This window comes from Mauremys reevesii, linkage group 1 (assembly GCF_016161935.1).
Source record: "Mauremys reevesii isolate NIE-2019 linkage group 1, ASM1616193v1, whole genome shotgun sequence".
Classification (NCBI taxonomy): domain Eukaryota; kingdom Metazoa; phylum Chordata; order Testudines; family Geoemydidae; genus Mauremys; species Mauremys reevesii.
Window position 1 is genome coordinate 153546944 of NC_052623.1, and position 22420 is coordinate 153569363.

Below are 22420 nucleotides of genomic sequence, written 5' to 3' on the forward strand. Positions count from 1 at the left end.
TCCAGGGCCAATGCATCTGGCCTAAAGTGAGGGCTAGTTGTGATGAAGTAAAGGGGACCACCATACGAACTCTCAAAAGGTCCAGTCACCAGTCCAGAGAGGACAAGATTAGCATTGGTACTCAAAACTAGACGATGATGGCTCAGGGAATACACGGAAGATAGCCATCCTTGCAACTATCTGAGGTGCAGTCTGGTGTGCTGCACTACATAGCTACACACCACCATGTGACTAGAAGCCTGAGGCAGCTGCATACTGTGGTGACAGGATAAGCTTTTAGTTTCAGAACTGAGCCCCGCAGCACGTCTAACCTCAATTGCTGTAGAAAATCTTTGATCTTCGTAGAGTACAGGACCACTCCAATAAATTCTATTATTTGGACTGGCTTCAGAAATATTTTGTCCACCCTAACTAGGAGCCCCAGTATAGACTGAATAATGGCTACACTTTTTAAGTGTAGGAACTATGGACCGTAAGTCCCCAATAAAGGATGTATGTCCTGCCTAGGCTGGGACACAGGACCTAATCTCTGAGTCTGAAGAGGATGAAGAATCTGAGTCTTCCGATAATGGGAGAATAGAACCCATTGGTACTGGAGATTGACACCCAGAACCCAGAGATGGAGACACTGGAGAAATCATAGCTGGATTCCATCTCAACTGTATGGTTTTCCAAGGAAAGAAAGTGTAGGTGGCATCAGTACCACATGTTTCAGAGGAGCCAGAGTAGAGTTCCTAGGCACCTGTACCAGCTGATATCCTTCTGCACTGCTGGAAAAACCAGCACCGAAGGGTTAAGTAGCTCTCTAGCAGCTGCATATACCTCTGGGGTTGACAGTGCCAGTAATGCTTCTTGGCCTCGAGGCACTGAAAGATAGCCTGAAGATGCTGTAGTAGGCACTTCAGAGGTTGGTCTTGACAGATCTGGCACAGGTTCTGGAGTTGATTACCCCGTTTTAGCTGAAGTGTGTTTCAGGGACGGCCTCCTTTCAAATGACCCTCCCAGGTCTCTTGCCTTTAGAAGGCTTCAGTACTGGGGATCTTGATGAGTGAGATACCAAGTTCTTGGATGTCTTGTGCTTCTTCCTCAGCACCAGTGATAGTGACTGAGCTCCCAACTCAGATAACTTTGGCGGAGCACTCTGTATCGATGCTGACATACCCAGTGCTGGCTGCAAACTGGACAGCTCCAAGGGAGGACAGAGCACCACCTCTATAAGAATACACTTAAGCCCAGCTGCTCTTTCCTTTTTTGAGCAAGGCTTAAATCCTTTAAAAATGTGACATTTGTCACACACATGGGGCTCCTCCAAGCACTTAAGGCAGTTGGGGTGCGGACCACTCACTGGCATTGGTTTGCTGCATGAGCAACATGATAAAAAATGAGGGATCATTCTGACACTGGTACCAGTACTGAAAACTGAACTGGTCAGTCTATAACCTAAAAACTAAAACCTATAATTAACCATCACCTAAAACTCTAACTACGAGATTACTCTAAGTAAAAATGGGTATATTTTACTAGGAATGAGAGAAGAACTTGCAGTTACAAGTCTGTAATCACTCCAACAACCATCATGGGCAGTGAGAAGGAACCGAGTGGGGCTGGGGGTGCTCCATCCTTTATACCTGCATGCAGTGGCGTGTGGCAGCAGAGGGGACTCGAGACGGCCTGACAGGTACTGGTGGAGGGGAAAAAATCTCTGATAACCACGCACTGGACACACACACTCACCTAGAGTGGAATGGACATGTGCAATCACTCAAAGAACAACCTAATTGGAGCCATCTATTCAAGGAGCAAGTATATTATGAATAACCAAAACTATTACTTTATCTAGATGACAGATCAATTTGGAGTCCTTACTGCAAATCAATGAAGAAATACTTGTCCAATGACTTATGGCATAACCTTCAACCCGCCCTTAGCCATAGTAAAGAAAATAAACATCTGAAGATTCAGCAACATCCCACAGCTTAACAGAACTGAGGTATTAATATTAAAATAGGAACTATTTTTTCCTAAAATTGTACATATCCAGAGACTAAGTCCATACTGAATGAAATGAAACATCCAACTGTCTCTTCTCATTAATGTAACATTCAAGTAACTATGAGTAAGGCTGTGAGCGGGTCACGGAGGTCACGGATCCTGTGACTTTCCGTGACCTCCATGACTTCTGCAGTGGCTAGTGCTGGCTCAGGGGCTCTGTGCCTAGCGCTGCCCAGACCCACCCCAGCAGTTTCCATTGGCTGCGGTTCCACCCCCAATCTCTCCTGTACCTTAAGTAAACCCTTTCCCAGAGATCCAACCTTGTGGGCACTCTGAATTTACAGTTCAGCTCTTCAGGGAAACATGATAGTGAATGCCAACTGTCTCATGGGTTTGTAAAAACTCCAAAAAACAAACACTCACTCTTTACTTTAGTGAGACGAGAATTATGCAGACCTAAACAAAACTAAAAATACCTTTTTGCATTTCCCTGCTTCAGTTTCCTCACTACTCAAACAATCTCTGGGCTTTCTGGGGTGTTCAGGGTCCCCCTTACCTTACTGAACATGACTTCTCCTCTGAATCATGAATCTGTCTCTTTCCTCTGCAGCCAATTTCCTTCTGCTCTCTCCCCAAAGTGGCCAGTGAAAGACCCTTTCTTTTACAACTTCCTCTTTGGTGAGGTGACCCTCTGATCAGTTTAGTTAAGAGATTGAAGTCCCTTACCAGGTAATAGTTTGCTAAGTTACTTTTTCCCTGGAGTTCAAACGGAAAAACTGGTATGCCCTGGGTAGAGAAGCTCTTTGTTCTAAGATGCACCATGTGAATGGATGATCATCCAAGTTAAAATGACTCTCTATTGTTAGCCCTGTTCCAGGTACAAGAATTTCTCCTGTCACTTCATGTGGGTTTTATCTCTCAATATGGAGGCAACAGACAGCAGAGAAGGCAAACAAGCTCCACATTCAAACTAGGATTTGCAATCTGACACAGATACAGAGAGCCTCCAATATCAACCAGTATTCCCCTAAGTAGTCACACTGACCATGACAGATATTACTCCAAGTGAGTAAGGGTAGCAGAACCTGGACTAAATATATTGATGCAGCTCCAGCTCTCCCTAAGTCTATGTCTACAGAGCCCTGCAGTTTGGAATAGGGGGACATAAATTGCAGCACACACTTAACTCCCCCATGTGGGTGTGAACTAAACGGTACGTAGTTCACATTTATGTAGTTCTCTTTAAACAGCAATTCACACCATCACAGTCCAAACTGTGGGGCGATGCAGACAAGCCCTCAGCATAGGCACTTATATAACTGAAGCCCGTTAAAACAATACTCCACATTGTGGTCTCAAATCATCATTTCACTGGCCTTTGGGAGTTTTGGCCTGATCAAACTTTGACTGTTCATCTTTGATGAGCTAATATGACCCTTATCCATGCTGTTTTAAACTTTGATGCGTAAAATTAGAGACGGAGTTAAGTACCTAAGTAAGAGGCCTGATGTGCTCAGTAATTCATGGCACCCTAACTTTGGGTGAGGTGCTTAAACTGCTCTTGCTTGTTTAAGGAGCTAATGCACCCTGCATTTACTCATGAGACAAAGTTCAAACGCCCCTGTTGGAAAAGACAGTCTGACCAAATCGCTGGGAATAGGTACTGATATTCTGTCTTCTTGAGGCACCACAGCACACTCTCAAGACAGTGTCATGAAAGGAGGAGGACTGACATGACATGACAGTCAATTCAGGTTTCCTGTCACCAAGTATATGGATATCTCTAGGGTAGAAGAGAGAGATCTACAGCTCTCCTGGATGGTCAACTCAATTGGGAAGGTACTGGGTACACTGCTATTTGAACCTTAATGCCTCCCTGAGAAAAGGCAGAGAGACAACTGGTTGTCAGGCAATTGCTCACTAAATCATCTATGGACATTGATGACTGCAGTAACTGTTGCCTTTTTTGAGCAAAGTTATTCAATGGGGGTGGGAAAGCAACTAGGATACCATCTGTAGTCCTCACCTTTCCTTGTTTCCTGTTACTCAGATTTCTAATATGGGAATGGTACAGAGATTACACAAGGGTCTTGCATTCTGATGATCTCCTCCCAGTAATGAATAGAAGTCAAGTACCTCTGGTGACTTTTAAAGTAGTTTTTTTTTTAAATGATGTCCTACCCATATATTTTATACAAATTAGGGTTGTACGAATCTATGAAAATATAGGAAAACATAATTGACTTCACCCCTAAAAAACCTTTAGCAGTTTCTCTTTTCTTTTCCTAGAAGACTCTTGCCTATTCATTCTGACACTGAGTTGTTTTCCACATTTGGATCCTATCTACTTCCATTGTGATTTGTGCAACATTAAGAAAAATTTAGCCAAACAAAAAACAGAAAGGGGGAGGGAGAGAAAACAGTAAGTCATTGGCATGTGCTACAATTTTGATAATGCTGTTGTAGAATTTCTGTTATAGCATACTTGCCATGCAACAATCAAGTAAAAACTGGTCACAACAACCAGTAGACAGAACTCACTTAGCCTGGTCACACCAAATGTCTATATTTTTCCTGAACCATACTAAGAAAGCAGTAGCAGAAAGAAGATAATATACTGTACAGTATAAAAACAGAGGGACCTGATTCTCAGCTGATGTAAACTGGCACAGCTCCAGCTGAGGACCTGTGCTCTTAGCTTTCAATGGTGCTTTGACAATTTACATCACCTGAGGTTCTGGCTCACAGTTTTCACAATTAAAAAGTCAAAACTGACCAGCAGTTACTAATCTATGATATTTAACATATGGAAATATTGGTGAATTCAAAAAGTAATGAAAAATTTTCAGCACTTTAGAGAGAAACATTTTGAAACTGTTAGGAGCATTTACTTTTTAAAAATTAAATACAAATATTCAGTAAGAGTTTAACAAACATATAACAAGTGTAAGTATAGAAAGTATTTGCTTTTTTTAAAAAAAGGAAAGACAAGCAATGCTACATCTAATAAAACAGAGAACTACCAGTAGAGTTATTTAGCAAGCACATTTTTCTGATATGTAAATACCAGGTATTTTTCGTATATTTAACGGAGTTGAAATACCTCAGCTTTTCAATGTATTCTTTTCAATAGTGTCCACTCTGTACAGTGTATTTAAAATGTTTCAAGATGTATTATTGGAGTCCTTCAGACTTCTTTCCAGTACTGTACGTAGGGCCCTATCAAATTCACAGTCCATTTTGATCAATTTCAAGTCCGGGGGTGTTAAAATTCGTCAATTTCATGTTTTCATGTGTTTACATCTGAAATTTCAGTGTCCTAACCATGAGGGTCTCAACCCACAAGGTACCTGAAGGTGGGTCTGATCCCCCACATCCCTCCGCCAGCAGCCCTGCAGGGGAAAGACAAATCCTGTCCCTCCCCAGCCTGGTGGAGACTCACAGACAGGAGCCCCCTGGCTGGGGTGCTCCCAGCAGCAGGGGGAGATCGAACACACTTTCACAAGCCTCAAGCTGCAGGAAAACGCAAGGGCTGCTGTCCAGCATGGGAGCTTCCTGCAGCAGGGTGAGGCACTCGGGGGTGAGTCTGATGTCCCCGAGAGCAGCCGTGCAGGGACTTGCAGCTAGGGGTTTCTGGCTGGGGTGCTCCCAGCAACAAGGGGGAAATCAGATTTCACGGGGAAGGGCTTATTTCATGGTCCGTGACACATTTTTCATTGTCTTGAGATTGGTAGGGCCCTATACATAGTTAAGCAAATAAATTCCCAGGGAAGGCCTAAAAGGTTCAGAAGACTAGCAATGTGATATGGAACCTTTCATCTGTAGATTGCAGTTATTTAAATAGTTGTGATCCAATAGCTGGAGTCATCCAGATAAAATTAGTTTACTTGGTGGCCTTAATCTACTTTCTGGTGGACAGGTATCCACATCATAAAAACCACAACAGATACTCATGCTGATTGTCTTAAGGACTGAATAAACATGGAAACTAAACTAATTCATCTGACCCCCCTTAGGTAGTTGAGGTCAAAGCAGAATGGTGGGGCAGTGAAAGCAACTTCACTAGTTGCTACCCATGCCGGATCCAGTTTTCAAGTACGTAAAACGTTGTTACAAAGAGGAGGAAGAAAAATTGTTCATCTTAACCTCTGAGGATAGGACAAGAAGCAATGGGCTTAACTTGCAGCCAGGGAGGTTTAGGTTGGACATTAGGAAAATCTTCCTAACTGGAAGTAAGGAATCAATTGCTTAGGGAGGTTGTGAATCTCCATCTTGGAGATTTTTACGAGCAGGTTAGACAAACACCTGTCAGGAATGGACTAGATAATACTTAGTCCTGTCATAAGTGCAGGGGACTGGACTAGATGACCTCTCAAGGTCCCTTCAAGTCTTATGATTCTATTTTGTGGATAAACAGAGGACTTCCATCCTCAGGACTGTCAACCTGGCAAACATTAAACAAACATTAACAAACATTAAATTCACTTCACAAAAAAACGAAAATAAAACAGTGATGAATTAACATGAATGAGTACCAGTCACGTAAAAAAAAGAACGCTGACAAATGTCCATCAATCCTTCATGTTTCACCAATGAGGGTACTTTGTAATTCCTGGAATTTTATGGCATATCCCATTTTAGCCTATCATATATGAAATTACAAGGAGGCAATGTGTGTATTAAACAGGCTATCATTAAGAGATGCCACTAATAATATGGAAAACTGTTTTCTGTTCTGTGCTCTTAAATACAAATTAACTTTATGGTCCTGTATTTGGCTCTGTAGATTAAAGACAAAATCTGGAGCCAGATCACACAGCACTGAGATATTAAAGCAGCATAACATTCTATTTCTTACGTATTAGAAAAAAAATGTTTGCATCTCTGGAGATATTCCATATATTATGAATACAAAAGAAAAATTAGATTAATTGATGGTGATGTGAGTCCCTATGCAAATGCATATATTCTCTTTTGCATGAATATTTCAGTTTAGTAATGTAATCAGCAGGACAAAGCAGACTGGAAAAAAACCCTATTAATTAACATGGTTTGTTTCTCTTTGGAATTCTGCTGGATCTCAGCAATACACAAAAATACAAGCAAGGTTCATGAACTCCAGCTGATGAAAGCTGTAGTTCCATTGCTTACACCAAGGTGGATTTCAATTAAGGTTTATTTATACATAATCATAGTGCTTGTAACAATTTTGGAAATGCAAATTCTTACACAGTAACTCTTCCCAGTTATAGATTCATAGACTCCAGGACTGGAAGGGACCTCAAGAGGTCATCGAGTCCAGTCCCCTGCCCTCACGGCAGGATCAAATATTGTCTAGACCATCCCTGATAGACATTTATCTAAGCTACTATTAAATATCTCCAGAGATGGAGATTCCACAACCTCCCTAGGCAATTTATTCCAGTGTTTAACCACCCTGACAGTTAGAAACTTTTTCCTAATGTCTAACCTAAACCTCCCTTGCTGCAGTTTAAGCCCATTGCTTCTTGTTCTATCCTTAGAGGCTAAGGTGAACAAGTTTTCTCCCTCCTTATGACACCCTTTTAGATACCTGAAAACTGCTATCATGTCCCCTCTCAGTCTTCTCTTTTCCAAACTAAACAAACCCAATTCTTTCAGCCTTTCTTCATAGGTCATGTTCTCAAGACCTTTAATCATTCTTGTTGCTCTTCTCTGGACCCTCTCCAATTTCTCCACATCTTTCTTGAAATGCGGTGCCCAGAACTGGACACAATACTCTAGCTGAGGCCTGATCAGCGCAAAGTAGAGTGGAAGAATGACTTCTCGTGTCTTGCTCACAACACACCTGTTAATGGATCCCAGAATCACGTTCGCTTTTTTTGCAACAGCATCACACTGTTGACTCATATTTAGTTTGTGGTCCACTATAACCCCTAGATCCCTTTCTGCCGTACTCCTTCCTAGACAGTCTCTTCCCATTCTGTATGTGTGAAACTGATTGTTCCTTCCTAAGTGGAGCACTTTGCATTTGTCTTTATTAAACTTCATCCTGTTTACCTCAGACCATTTCTCCAATTTGTCCAGATCATTTTGAATTTTGACCCTATCTCCAAAGCAGTTGCAATCCCTCCCAGTTTGGTATCATCTGCTAACTTAATAAGCGTACTTTCTATGCCAATATCTAAGTCATTGATGAAGATATTGAACAGAGCCGGTCCCAAAACAGACCCCTGCGGAACACCACTCATTATACCTTTCCAGCAGGATTGGGAACCATTAATAACTACTCTCTGAGTATGGTTATCCAGCCAGTTATGCACCCACCTTATAGTAGCCCCATCTAAGTTGTATTTGCCTAGTTTATCAATAAGAATATCATGTGAGACTGTATCAAATGCCTTAATAAAGTCCACCACTTCTCCCTTATCCACAAGACTCGTTATCCTATCCTATCCTAACGTTGTTTCGTTGCTGATCAATTAGGGAACATGCTAGTTTAAAGTTGCACAATGCTCCCTTATAACGCTGCCTGCTGCTGCTGCCTGCTTTGTCCACTGCTTGCAGGATTCTCTGGAAGAGCAGCCCCTCCTTGTGGGGATTAGAACTGGGGGGGGGGGGCTGGCAGCCCCACCTCCCCCATCAGCTCCCCTAAATTCCCTGTAATGTAAGGTATGTGGCTCGGCAGCTGCTCAGCAGCAGTTCAGCTGTCCCTCCCGCCACTGCTGTGCCGTTCCTGCCCTCTGACTTGGAGCTGCTCCCAGGAGCTTCCTGCTTCCTGGTGGAGGAGGGGGATGGGAGGAAGGGGGGTGCTGATATCATGATGTCCCCCTGCTCCTGCCCCCCACCCCCGCTCTGTACCCCCTCTCCACAAAGCTGACAGAAAGGAGGAAGCTTGCTGGAACCTGTTGTTTCCGGTCTGATCTGCTTAAAAGGGCAACGTACTTCAGGTGGGGTCAGCATACTTAAAGGGGCAATGCAAGTCACTCTCACTCACTCATGCACGCACCCCCCAGCACTTTGGAAAGTCAGCGCCTGTGCAGCCATGCATATGCTGTCAGGAGAAGGGAGTGGTGCGCTCCAGCTCGATAGTGTGGGCTCATCATCATGTTCAGTTTTTGCAGGGAGGTGTTTGCAGCCACTGCTCTGCATCTATTATGTTTCCTCCTTCCTGCCTCAGTCCATGCTGCCTTGTAGAGTGTGAGGCTACATTAACAGCAGCATATTAACCCTTGAGGGCTCAGCCGAGTGCTGGTTCATTATTTATCAGCAAGGCAATCCCTGGGAAATATTCCACCCTCTTACTCCAGGACCTCAACCAAGCTTCATAATCATTCATTGCTGTGTACAATATTAAACTGTTTGTTTAAAAATGTTTAAAACATATTGTATATGTATCTAATGTCTTGTCTGGTGAAAAAAAATTCCCTGGAACCTACCTCCCTCCATTTACATTAATTCTTATGGGGAAATTGGATTCGCTTGACATTGTTTCGCATAAAGTCACATTTTTCAGGAACATAACTACAACATTAAGTGAGTCGTTACTGTAATTTAACTTCAATTTTTCCTACATTTTTAAACTGGAGAAAATTACGGAAAAGACTAGATATACATAATATTATAGTTATGATTTTGTCTTCACAACATTGCCTACCTGAATATTCCATCAGTTCTGAAGGGACTAGTAACATTCAGACTAACTTTCTTCTGTTCGTAACATGGGGATTTGCATTTTAATACACCCTAAAAGAGAATAAAAAGTAATATCAGTGTGGGAAAATTAAAAAAACCCTCCATACTTAATGATTACAAACAAGGCAACAACATTAATTCTGGCATTTCCTGGCCTTTGAGTACCTATCTTAATATAGTCTATTGTCTGGAATTTGCTAATTTCCCCTCCCCCGCCAGAAAATAAGTGATGCTTGCTTTCCTAAATACAGACAATAGCACATCTCCTGCAAATAGATGCAGATTATAAAATGCAGGAAGCCTCTTTCCTGTGATCCTGGAATCCCTTATTCTCAGTCGATGGGCACCTTCAGTACACTTTTCACTACGCAACCAAGCCATGCATGGATGTGCAATGCAGACATCTTTAAGCTCAACTATCTCCATACTAAGAGAAAAACAAAACGTAAAATGTATTGTGCATGAACAGCATGGAGTTTTCAGAGTTATACCCATAACTCAAAATCAAAACCAACTTTCACAAGAACATTTAAAGAAACTTCTCCACTGTAACAGCTATTTCAATGCCAAATTTAATCAGTCTCACCCTCCCTCCAGTCATTCTGTTTAGAAAGCTGTTTATAAAAAGAACTGCACAATTTTCTTTTTCTATATTGGGAAATTGGATTTTTCCTCTACTTGTCTCAAAAAATTGCTTAACTGGTTGTGGAAAGTTTGAGCAAAACAAATCATTTTTTGGGAGAAACCAAATTTTCTTATTAGAGCCTAGATGATGAAAATTTCAGAAACTAGTCTGTGATTGAAAGCAGGGTGAGAGGAAAGCATTTTGCAATCTGAGCTACAGCGATCACAGACTCTCCTGGTACCTTTAAACGCATCTTTCTCATACAGTTATCCAGACTTTTTTCTTAGAAACATAAAACAGGTCATAACATTTATAGCTGACCTAGTTAACCAAAATTAGAGCCTAGATGATGAAAATTTCAGAAACTAGTCTGTGATTGAAAGCAGGGTGAGAGGAAAGCATTTTGCAATCTGAGCTACAGCGATCACAGACTCTCCTGGTACCTTTAAACGCATCTTTCTCATACAGTTATCCAGACTTTTTTCTTAGAAACATAAAACAGGTCATAACATTTATAGCTGACCTAGTTAACCAAAATTCTCCTACACCCACTTGGCTAACAGTGGAGAAACACTGTTGCAAATGAGGCTGAACTGTCACCCTCATAAGTTTCAGAAGAGTCCCATACACACTTTTTCCTAATATTAAACTAATCATGTGATAATGGTTTCAGCACATTCCAAGAATTATGGAATTATACATACATAAACGCTAGATACTACAGATCTATGTTTTATTTAGGACTCTTAAACAGAAATGGTCAAACAAGTAACTTGTCTCATCAAGAAACAGGTCTATGTCACAAGTACTAGTTTTTACCACTTGGCAGTGGTCTCCAACCTTTTCCGTGGGGCGGGCGCCAGACGACTAGCTGCCAATGACCATGGCCGCCGGACAAGCAGCCACCTAAATGCCGCCGTGAAGTGGTAACGTCAAGAGGCATCACCGCCAAAATGCCGCCATGAAGGAGCATCATCAATTCGGTGGGATTTCTGGGATTTTGGCAGTAGCACTTCTTGATGTTGCCACTTCTTGGTGGCATTTCGGCGGCTGCTTGTCCGGCGGCCAGTAGGGGGCACACATGGCGCCAACGGGCACCACATTGGGGACCCTTGACTTAGGATATCTCCGCACAGCAAAAAAAAAAAAAAAAAAAAGGGGAGGGAGGCGGGAAAAAACCCTCTGCCAGCAAGTCTCAGAGCCGGAGCCAACCAATTTGGGCTCACAGTGCTTGCACTAGGGGGCTAAAAATAGCAGTGTAGACAGGCATTCCTGATTATGCTGGAGTCTGCGCTCTGAAACCCAGCAAAGGGGGTGGATCTCAGAGCCCAAGCAGGAACTTATGTACTGCTGTTTTTAGCCCTGTAGCATGAGCCCCACAAGCCCAAGTCAGTTGACCTGCCACAGGTCAATGGACGGATCACTAGGTGTAAAATGTTCAAACGCATCTAAGTGATGTAGGCGTCCAAGTTCCATTTTCAAAAGTAACTAGGCACTAAGAGTCAGATTTTTAAAGGTATTTAGGTGCCTAAAGATGCAGATGGCCGCTCACCATGATTTTCAGAAGTGTCTACGTGCTTAACTCCCACTGAAAATCCCACTAGGTGCTTATCTCCATCTTTAGGCACTTAAGTATCTAAGTCCCATTGACAATTAATAGGACTTAAGCTTCTAAGTGCCTAGGTCACTTTTGAAAATGGAAGTCCCTTAGATGCTTTTGAAATTTTTACCCCAAGCCTTGTTTATATTTGATATATCATTTGAGCTGGTTGGGAGTTTTTCAACAAAATATTTTTTGTTTGAAAAATGTCAACTTGTCAAAACTGAAATGTTTCAGACCCAGGGTGGAAATGGTGCAGGGGAGAGAAAAAGGCAAATAGAAAGACACCCCAGAATAGCCATTAGCCCAGTGGTTACATTACTCACCTGAAATGTAGGCGACCTGGGTTCAAGTCCCCTATCAGCCTGATTTGGCACGGGAACTTCATTCTGAGTCTCCTACGTCCCAACTGAGTGCCCTAACCATTGGGGTTTTGGCTATTCTGCAGTAGGGATGTGTTTGTATCTATTGGTTTGTCTCTCTAATTCTTATTTCAAAAGGTCCAGTTTTCATTTTGATAAGGAACTAAAACAAATGCTGAAACAATGTAATTTTTCACAAAATTAGATTTTTGTTTTACCGTCAACCCTACCATGTAAGTCCAAGAATTTTTGTGAGTGATTTACAGGAACATTCACATTTTTTCAAATGACATACACAGTACTTACAGCAGGGTCAATACGGCTGACTTTAGATTTCAGAGAGAAAGTCATTGTTGTACCTCCTACTCCACTTACAGTCTTCGAAACCAACAACAACATTGCTTCAGCAGGATGTAGAAAGCGACTAGTGAATTCCACATTTATATTTATTTGGCTCCTAGTTAAAAAAAATAATAAAGGAATCACTTTTTTAGAATTAAATAAATTAAACTCACAAATTACTACCAAAGAAATCTGGAGGGTCATTTCAGTACCAGAACATTTAAAAAGATTTTGGAAGAGAGGGTGGAGAAAAGGAGAATTACTTTTGAATTCGCCAACATGCAATGCTGTGTCCAAAAGCTGTTTTTGTTTGTTAATAAAAAGGGGGGAGAGGGAGGGAGAGAGAGTGAGAAATAATAATCTAGAAAAAATGTGTTTGTTTACTTGTACTATCAATGTAAAGTTTATATATTAAATGTTATTGTTTTTATACTCTTGTGCAGAAAGTGCCACCTTTTCCTTGTATTTTTCTTCTATGATAACAATTACCGGTAAGTTTATTTTGTGTTCCCTTTCATCCAAGAGAAGTTTAGAAGTTAAACAATTAGATACTTTACTACAAATATTGTGGGCCAAATCCAGAAGTCGTTAAGCAAACTCTCATTCAAGTCCTATTGGGTGAGGGATGAATAAAAACAAATAAGGCTTTCAGGATTTAGCATATAATTAGAGATGAAGGAAGAACTGCTCTTATGAAAATGAAGACTGTGTAGGTGATAAAGCCACAAAACCCACACAGAATGAGATTTTAAAAGGTGTGAAAGAAGTATGATTTGTCCTAGCCCTAGGATAATGAGAGATTAATTATCATTATATTATTGAAGAATAAGCTTGGGTTTGTAGGACTTTGTGCCAACAAACATCTTAGAATGGTACTCAGGTCAGAAAAACAACAGTGCATGGGTGAAAAACAGAAGGTTGTTTTAAAGCATAGGAATTACAGAAGCTAAAAAGACACAGTATTTCAGAAAAAAAAAGATTATATGCTATGAAATATGGTAATAATACAGGTACTCAGAAAGGAGAATGAGGAGTACTTGTGGCACCTTAGAGACTAACAAATTTATTTGAGAATAAGCTTTCATGGGCTAAAACCCACTTCATTGGATGCATGCAGTGGAAAATACAGTAGGAAGATATACATACTCAGAGGACATGAAAAAATGGGTGTTGCCATACTAACTATAAGGAGAGTAATCATTAAGGTGGGCTATTATCAGCAGGAGAAAAAAAACTTTTGTAGTGACAATCAGGATGGCCCATTTCCAACAGTTGACAAGGTGTGAGTAACAGTAGCGGGGGAAATTAGCACTGGGAAATAGGTTTTACTTTATGTAATGACCCATCCACTCCCAGTCTTTTTGCTGATACAGACTAACACAACTACCACTCTGAAACCTGTCAGAAAGGAGAGGCTCCCAGATTTTGTGGGCTGCTTGAATTGTAATCACTTAAAATATAAAGTAGAAAAAAGTGAAAACTTAAACTATGAGGTCATCTGGTTAATACTTTTGGTTAATCCAGTTAATACCAATGCCCTGCCAATTCATAGAAGCACCCCTAGAAAAACAGCAGACTGAATGTAACAGATGGTAGAAGACTACTGTACAACAATGTTCCTGAAGTTTATCTTAGCTCAAAATTACTAGAAAGTTAAAAGCTACACATGTGATAGTGTTATTTCTGGAGCAGAAATATCTCTGGTATTAAAATCAAGAAAAACAACAACAGAGGAATACGATAGCCAGAGGAAGAGATGGCATGCATGTTAAACAATTACTAATGAAAAACCGACTAGTTAGCTATTTTTTAATAATTGTGATTTTACACCTTCAAATAATGTACTGTATCTAAATTAAGTGAATACAGAGGATGACTTATCTTTAGAGAAACAGAAACACAAAGTATCGTTCTGGCAAATTATCCTCGATCTGGAGCTCTCTAGCAAAACTGTGTGTGCAGTATTCCAGCATTGGTCTTATCGATGCTTTAAACAGAAGAAAAAAAATCACCTCCCTATACCTACTCACGCCATCATTCATAACTTTTAGAAACTCTAATGATTTTTTCTATTGGCCGCATGTCTCTCTCAAACTGAAGTCCCCCATAACAACAACACAATTCTTCTTTCCACACACTACATACAGGTAATTAAGGAGTAACAGATCCTGAGGTCTGTAACAGAGTCCTGCCAGTACCCTTTCCTGGGCTTTAATAGTTAGCACGCTGATTCATATATAGTCAAGATCTGTGGTTCTGAGTTATCAATAACCCTGAAGCAGGTGATGGTATCTTTAATACAGAATGCCATTCCCCACCTCTTTTATGCCCTCTATCCTTCCTGAATAGGTTATTACCAGTGATTTTAACATTCCAGTCATGGAAATAATCCCACCAGGTTTTCAGTAATGCCGATCAGTAACAACACAGCATTACCCAGTTATACTTTCTGTATATATTTATAATAGGGGCGTTATTTAATATACATTTTTTGATCATCTTAACAGAACACTGTATTTATGCTGACCCTTCTTTGAATTTTTAAAAGGAAACTGTCTTCATTAGCAATACTTTTTATATTAACCCCTTCTACCAGCTTGAATAGTTTATTTTCCTACAAACTGTGACCTTTGCTTTCCATATATGGATTCATTGCATCTGCACTTCAATTGTCCAGAGGATCCAGCATTGCTTACTTCTAGCGGGACTACTCATCACATCTGGTATTTTGCAGTTAAGCTACATACACTGAAAGACCTGTACCCAGACATATGACCAATCACATACATAAAGTGCAGAATATTCAACAATCAAACACAGAGGAAGCAGGACACATGCTAGACCAGTGGTTCTCAAACTGGGGGTCGGGACCCCTCAGGGGGTTGTGAGCTGTCAGCCTCCATCCCAAATCATGCTTTGCATCCAGCATTTATAATGGTATTAAATATATTTAAAAGTGTTTTTAATTTATAAAGGGGGTTGCACTCAAGAGGCTTCCTATGTGAAAGGGGTCACCAGTACAACAGTTTGAGAACTACTGTGCTAGTCATAGAAGTTGGGTTTTCAGTTAGTAAATATCCATTGCAACAAAAGTTTCCAAACATTTTACATCCCTTTGTGACGCTTACGTCAGTTAAGTTTCAGAAATTTAGAGTATAGAAAGAACGACATGTTGTAGCTTTACAATTCTCATCTGGTGGAACTGGGAAGAGGTTAGTTAACAACATTAAAGCCTTGACATGTCCTCTTAACCTTTCAATCTTGATAGAGTATAACAATGAGAAATCAAAACTAAACAGCCTATTAGAAATGCTTCTTAGGTGCACAGTCTAACCTAATTTGTTAACGTCAAAAAGGTGGATGGACTTGCTAAGTTAGCTCTAGTTGAAAGAAGAAAAAAAAAAAAAGCTTTAGAACAGGAGATCCAGCTCAAGCTTAAATCTTTCATCATGATGGACACAAAAACATTTACCAGGAGAGAGGAGCTCCCTGCAATGACTGAAGATATGTACTCTGAGTTCTGTTGAGCTAATCTGTAAATATGCCATTGATGAGTTACTCTGGATTCAGACCAATTTCACAAGGAACGGAATTTGATACTTATACTGTTTTTTGTCTGTGTTTATAAGTGAATGCATTCTATTGTTCCTCTACAAACTTTTATACTTATGAATTGCTAAATCTATCAGGACGTCATATTCAATAAAACTAAACAGAGGGTTACTTACTTTGAGGCAATGACGACAGTGTTTCCTTTAGGCAATAAGAAATCAGCAGACTCTCTTCCTACAATTGTAGCGTTGTACACCAAAGGTTTAAAGCTTGGGTTTTTCAGACGTACCTATCACAACAATCGATAGAAAAGTTATTCTACTTTTACTTATTTACTTTTAGAATTGAAACATGCATCCATCGCTCAGTGTTTGGGAGCACACATGCTAAGTATAACATAGAATATACCCTTTTAGCTACAAATTAAGTAATCAGACTCTCACCCTGGAATAAAGCCTTTAAACATATATCAATATAGTCCAGTGTTTTGTGTCATTCTTGTGGATCTGCTAGGAAATCCATATAGAACTATGCAGATCACATATTTCCAGTGGGAGAGCAGACGCTCTTCCCCTAGATCTTTCAACCGCTGTTTCTTCTAGCGGTATCGCTCCCATTGGATCCTGCAAGCACTGTAACCCCACATCAGCAGCTACTCTCTAGTTCCTCTCTCTCTCTGATCCCAGAAAGCCACAACTAGACCTGTGGAGAAGCTCCTGCACTGATTGAAATCAGTGGAGGAAACAGCTGTGGAAATCAGGGCCCCAAATCTGAGGAAAAGAAAAAAGGGGCCATTCTTCCTCATTCTATAATCTCTGTATTGAGTAGCAGAGGGGAACATGTGATCCATTAATACAAAAACGTGTGTTTTATGTATGTGTAATATATATTCTACATAAATGGTAAGTTTTAGTGCTGGGAGTGATTCAGACCTAAATCCAGATATATCGGTACCTGTCTAACAACAGTAGCATGGAGAGCTCCAGTAAATTCAACAGTCTTCTTGGGTAAATACTGAGGGAGCCTTTCGTACAAATAGACGCAGAGCATAAGCATCATGACTGGGTTTGGATCACAGATGTCGGTGGCCTAATTTTAAACAGGAAAAAAAGATCAACAATCACCAGTTATTTAATCTAGTCTCATGTGTATAATTGATAGTGATTTATTAAGATACAGAATTTGACATGTAAAATATCTCATTAATGTGCACACTTGTTTTAAAATTGCTCTTTTTTAAAAAAAAAGTTTTGAGTTGGTTGCATAACTGATATGAACAATTTCATTACCATCTTGAATATGAATCTTTTCTCAGCATATGAAAATGTCAAGAGGATCAATGATAGAGTCTAGTAAGAAAACTCATGAACTGTACAATGAAATGAAGAAAGTTATTGTGCACCTTTCTTCTCTAGTTTGGGGGAAAACAAGTATTCATTTCGCTAGAAAGGGAATAACAGAAAAAATAAATAAAACTCAGTGATTGGAGAAATACATTTCTTAAGCAGTTTTCTAATAAGCTAACTTTTATTTAACATTTACCTTTTAAAATTTCCTAACCAAACTCATACTTATTATTTCTACATAAACATTTTTAAAGTTACAAATTTCTGTAAAATTAAAGTTACTACATGATAATACAATAACACCTATCTCTTACAGAGCCCTTTACAAATGGAAGTTGGTATCATTACCCCCTCAATATATTCGTTTTGAGAAAAATATCAATTCAAATGACAAGAAATGCAGATCAAGTTAAGTCTTTATTGCTCAGAGACTTTAAATAGGTCATTATTTACAGAAAGCTAAAACTCTTACACCAAGTGTCTGCATGGACTTTTCACACCCTTCATCATATAATGAAGAAATAAAAATTCTTAGTTTATAAGATCAGAAGGGACCACTTTGATCATCTAGTCTGACCTTCTGCATAGCACAGGCCACAGAACTTCCCTGAATTAATTCCTGTTTTAAAGACAGCCAATTTAAATATAATATCCTGTCTTGATTTAAAAGTTGCCAGTGACAACATCCACCACCACCAGCAATTTGTTCTAAATGTTAATTACCCTCAATGTCAAAATTTTGCACCTTGTTTCCAATCTGAATTTATTTAGCTTCAACTTCCAACCGTTTAACCATGATATACCTTTCTCTGCCAGACTGAAGAGCCTACCATTTAACTTTGTTCCCCCATGTAGGTACTCACAGACTGTGATGAAGTCATCCCTTAATGTTCTCTTTGTTAGGATAAACATACTCAGCTCCTAGAGTCTATCACTATAAGGCACATTTTCCAATCCTTTAATCATCCTCATGTCTCTTCTCTGAACCCTCTTCCATCTATCAACATCTTTCTTGAATTGTGGACACCAGAACTGATACAGCATTCTAGTCGGGGGTCACACCAGAGAAACTCCCTCCTCTCTGTTCTGGTGCCCAGACCCACCACAGCCCCAAGCAGCTGGGTACAGCCATTACAAGAAAAATCCATCTAAGCCTCTGCAGTCCTTTCCTGAGCTTTCTGTAGGGATGAAGCATGCACAGTCCTGTCACATGTCAGACCTGTGACGTGATAGAGCATGCTCAGTTGCTCTGGGAGGATGGCCCATATGTATATGCGAAGGGATGGATCATGCTCAGCTACTTTGTGCGGATGGTGCATGCACAGTATGGCTGGCACTAGGAGATGTGAAAACTTGAGCATGCTCAAGACAAAATCCTTGGAGAATTCCACTGCTACTCTAAGAAGTCTCTACTGTGCATGCACAAACTGCAATTTTAAAGGCTTATAACTTGGCCACATTTGGGCAGGTTTTCATGGTTATGGCAAAAGGGATATCCCTGACACAAAGGCCACCCTCTATCAAATTTCAAGTCCCTGCTCCAAAGCATCGGAGCATTAGAGTTTTCCAAAGAAAAGGTTGCCAAAATATTTTTATCATTCAAAACCAAAATGTTTCCTTAGCCTCATTCTCAGAAACAGCTAAACAGTATTGGCTGAAATTAAAAAAAAAAAAAAAAAAAAAAAGCAGGGTGAGAATGGAAAAATTCAGCCCAAATTGGGAAGCACTGGGCAATCTTAATAATAAACCATGCTACTAAACTATCTATAATTCAAAGTAGACCCTCCTCAGACTAACCGCAAGGACTCATCTCACTTCTGAATCCTCTTGTCCTCCCCAGCCCGCAATCTGTGAAGACTTCAGGTCTCCCCTGCTCCTGACAGGTGAAAGATTCACCAGCCAAATCCAGGGTGCACCTCCTTTGGGAACTGGCCCTTTTAGTTTTTTAACCTTAACTCTGCCTCCACAATGCTGCAAGGAAGGTAAAAATCCCTCCTTGCCAATCTGTCTTGATGGGAAATAATTCCCTCCTGATCCCAAAAACTGGCAGTCAGTCAGACCCACAGCATTCTGGAAATGTAACTCAGTATAATTTTATAGCAGGGCGAGTGAAGCAGAGCAACAATAGTAGCTAGATGGTAACTGGGAAGGCTTTAAATTGAGAGAGAGGGCTGTGAGAAACAATCAGCTCCCTTCCTCCCCGAATTGGCCAATGGGAAACAGATAAGACCCTCCCCTAGGCACACTCCCACATGCACTCCGAGGTGCAGGGAGGAATTAGGCTACAGCATGGGTTCTCCCTCTCCTCCTCCTCCCAGGAGTTGGTCATCCTCCTGCTGGTCTGATCAAATCTCTCCCACCCTCTGCCCCCATCCGAGAGATGGGGAAGGCACAGGGGCATTCCTATGGAAAGTAAAACATTTTCCCTCAATGGTTATTGTATTTTTAATTAAATGTTATATGCTATCCAAAAGTAAAGAATATATACTGAATTTTTAAGCAACAATAAAATCAGTCTGGATCTTACAAAAACAGCATTCTCACAGAAATACAAATACTACAGAAATACTATTGTTTTCCTGCATAAGCCCATTTATTAAAAGAATACATCAAAATGTGGAGTCTTTAGCCCAGCAATTGCTTTCCCAAGTGCACAGTATGAACATTGATTACCCACTGATGCCCTTCAGTGTTGAGATATTTGAGTATATCTACCCACCCCTGTACCGTGGCCATCTACATTTATACCACTAGGATTTAATCTTGCAAATATTTGCTCACAAGATTAGTCCATTAAAATCAGTGCTACTATTTATGCGAGTAACAGTTTTCAGGATTAAGCCCGTAACTATATCACTTTGTCTGCAGAAGAGGGAACACAGACGTCAATGGCCTTATTTTATTTTAATTTAACTCAGAAACTAGTAGATCCCCAAACAGATATATAGGGGACCTTGAACACCCTGCATGAAGATCAAGAATTTTACTTTCCAATGAAAGTGGAAACTGTCCTGTTTACATACACTGAACCGACAATCATTGTACTTTTGTATTACCACCTCAATTTAAGTAAGCATTTACCTTTAATTAATTGTTGTAAGGTCATAACAAGTTAGTTTCCTAGGGAAATAAATTAATGCTTACACTGTGGGATAGATTATGCCCTTTAGGCACTGCCCGGTACAAAGCAGGGGTCGTGGAAGGTATTGAGAGAGGCTGCACTGTTGCCAGAACTCCACAAAGAATTCTGACTAAGCCAAAATTCTTCCTACAGCGCTCTGGCCATTGTAGAAGTGAACCACCCCACCCCCTTTAGGAAGCCTGGTGCCAACACAGCTGTGAGTCATGGAGCACCATTGTTCCACAACTATATTGTGTGTGACTCTTGGGCATCTAATCCCTCCTTTGCCCAATTATAGTCTGAACCTGATTATACAAATCTGCCACTAGCTGCAAGTAAAATCACACTATCATGCATCCGACGAAGTGGGTATTCACCCACGAAAGCTCATGCTCCAAAACGTCTGTTTAAGTCTATAAGGTGCCACAGGATTCTTTGCTGCTTTTACTATCTTCTATATCAGCAGTTCTCAGACTGTGGCCTGCAGAGCACTTACTAGTAGTCCATTGAGCCCAGGCTAGTAACTTTGTGCTAGCTCACTTCCTACCAGGATGTATTAAAATAAACACACATGATTTCCTAATATTAATTTCCCATATAAGCAATTGTTATGGGAATGATTGCAAATAGAAAGAATAGAAAGTGGTCTACTAGACAATCTCTCTATTAAGATGAGGTCCAAACTAAGATAATGTTTGAGATCGCTTGTTTGATATGATCACTAAACATAATGTGGGCCTAATATACCATTAGTTTCACTGTAACACTAATCTAAGACCAAAATGCAGTTAGAGTCATTTACATTGGGTGTTTATAGAAAGGAAAATATTCATCTACATTTGGCATGTTCCACCACCTTCATACTAAGTCTGATCTCCTTGAAAGATTCAAAACACGTGCCTGATTTTCCAAATGACTGAATTCTCAAATATACTCTTTTCAGATCTACAAGACAGTGTAATCGGTCATTTTTTGGATAAAGAACGTTAAAGGGCACATTTCCAATATTATCACAAAATTCTTCTGAAAGTTACTTACAACCTTGAGACGAAGAGTCTGATGCTGACAGAGAATATGCTTAGCGAACCTTAAAAAAAAGTTAATAATCATGGATGGCCACTTGGTTACAGGAATTACCTGGCTTCAACCAAATTCAAAGAAAGACAGTAATTCAGTCTTCAGTAACTGCTTGAAGGAAAGGGGTATCTAAGTGATTCTACAGTAAAAGAAATCATTTTCCTAACAAAACTTAACTTTTTAGATATTTAAGCAAGTTCTGAATTACTCTGTTCCCAACAGATATTCTGACTATGGACTAACTCTTCAGCCCAAGGCCCATCCTGAGTGGTTTGATTGGGTACTGAGGAGAGTCTGAGTGGTATTAAAAGGTCATTCTCTCACCAAGACCCAGAAGCAGCTCTGTTCCATTGCAGAAAAAGCCCTATATACCTCTAATGTCTACCCCACTTGGGGTGGAAGAACAGAGGAAGGACACAGCAGCAGATCCTCTGACCCTGCCACTGCAACTGTCAAAAAGGGAATCCCTCCTCCAAGCTACTCAAAGGATGCACACACTTTGCCTGGCCTACCACCAGAAACCGCATCACCGGCATCCAGCCTCCTCCTCTGAGTGATGTAATCGTACCAGTTTTGCTGGTGAATTTGGAACTGTAAGCCAGAATAAAATGGATGAGCAACAAGAGACATAATTACAATCCTGATCTGTACATTATTCAGACAATATTTTACCGGAATGTACTATATGTCATTGTAGTTCCATTAAAGGCAGATTGTGGCACTTAAAGA

General features: G+C 40.3%; 1 protein-coding gene across 5 annotated transcripts in view; it reads right to left on the reverse strand.

Annotated features, from left to right (window-relative positions):
* Positions 1-22420, reverse strand: part of CFAP47 (cilia and flagella associated protein 47) — a 642607-nt gene that overhangs the window by 401635 nt on the left and 218552 nt on the right. For all 5 annotated transcript variants that reach the window (XM_039536653.1, XM_039536643.1, XM_039536662.1 and 2 more), the window contains 4 exons: positions 17102-17236; positions 16324-16436; positions 12560-12710; positions 9629-9717 (listed from right to left, as the gene is read on the reverse strand). In XM_039536653.1, coding sequence (XP_039392587.1) covers positions 9629-9717; positions 12560-12710; positions 16324-16436; positions 17102-17236 — 488 coding nt within the window. The remainder of the gene's footprint in view (positions 1-9628; positions 9718-12559; positions 12711-16323; positions 16437-17101; positions 17237-22420) is intronic.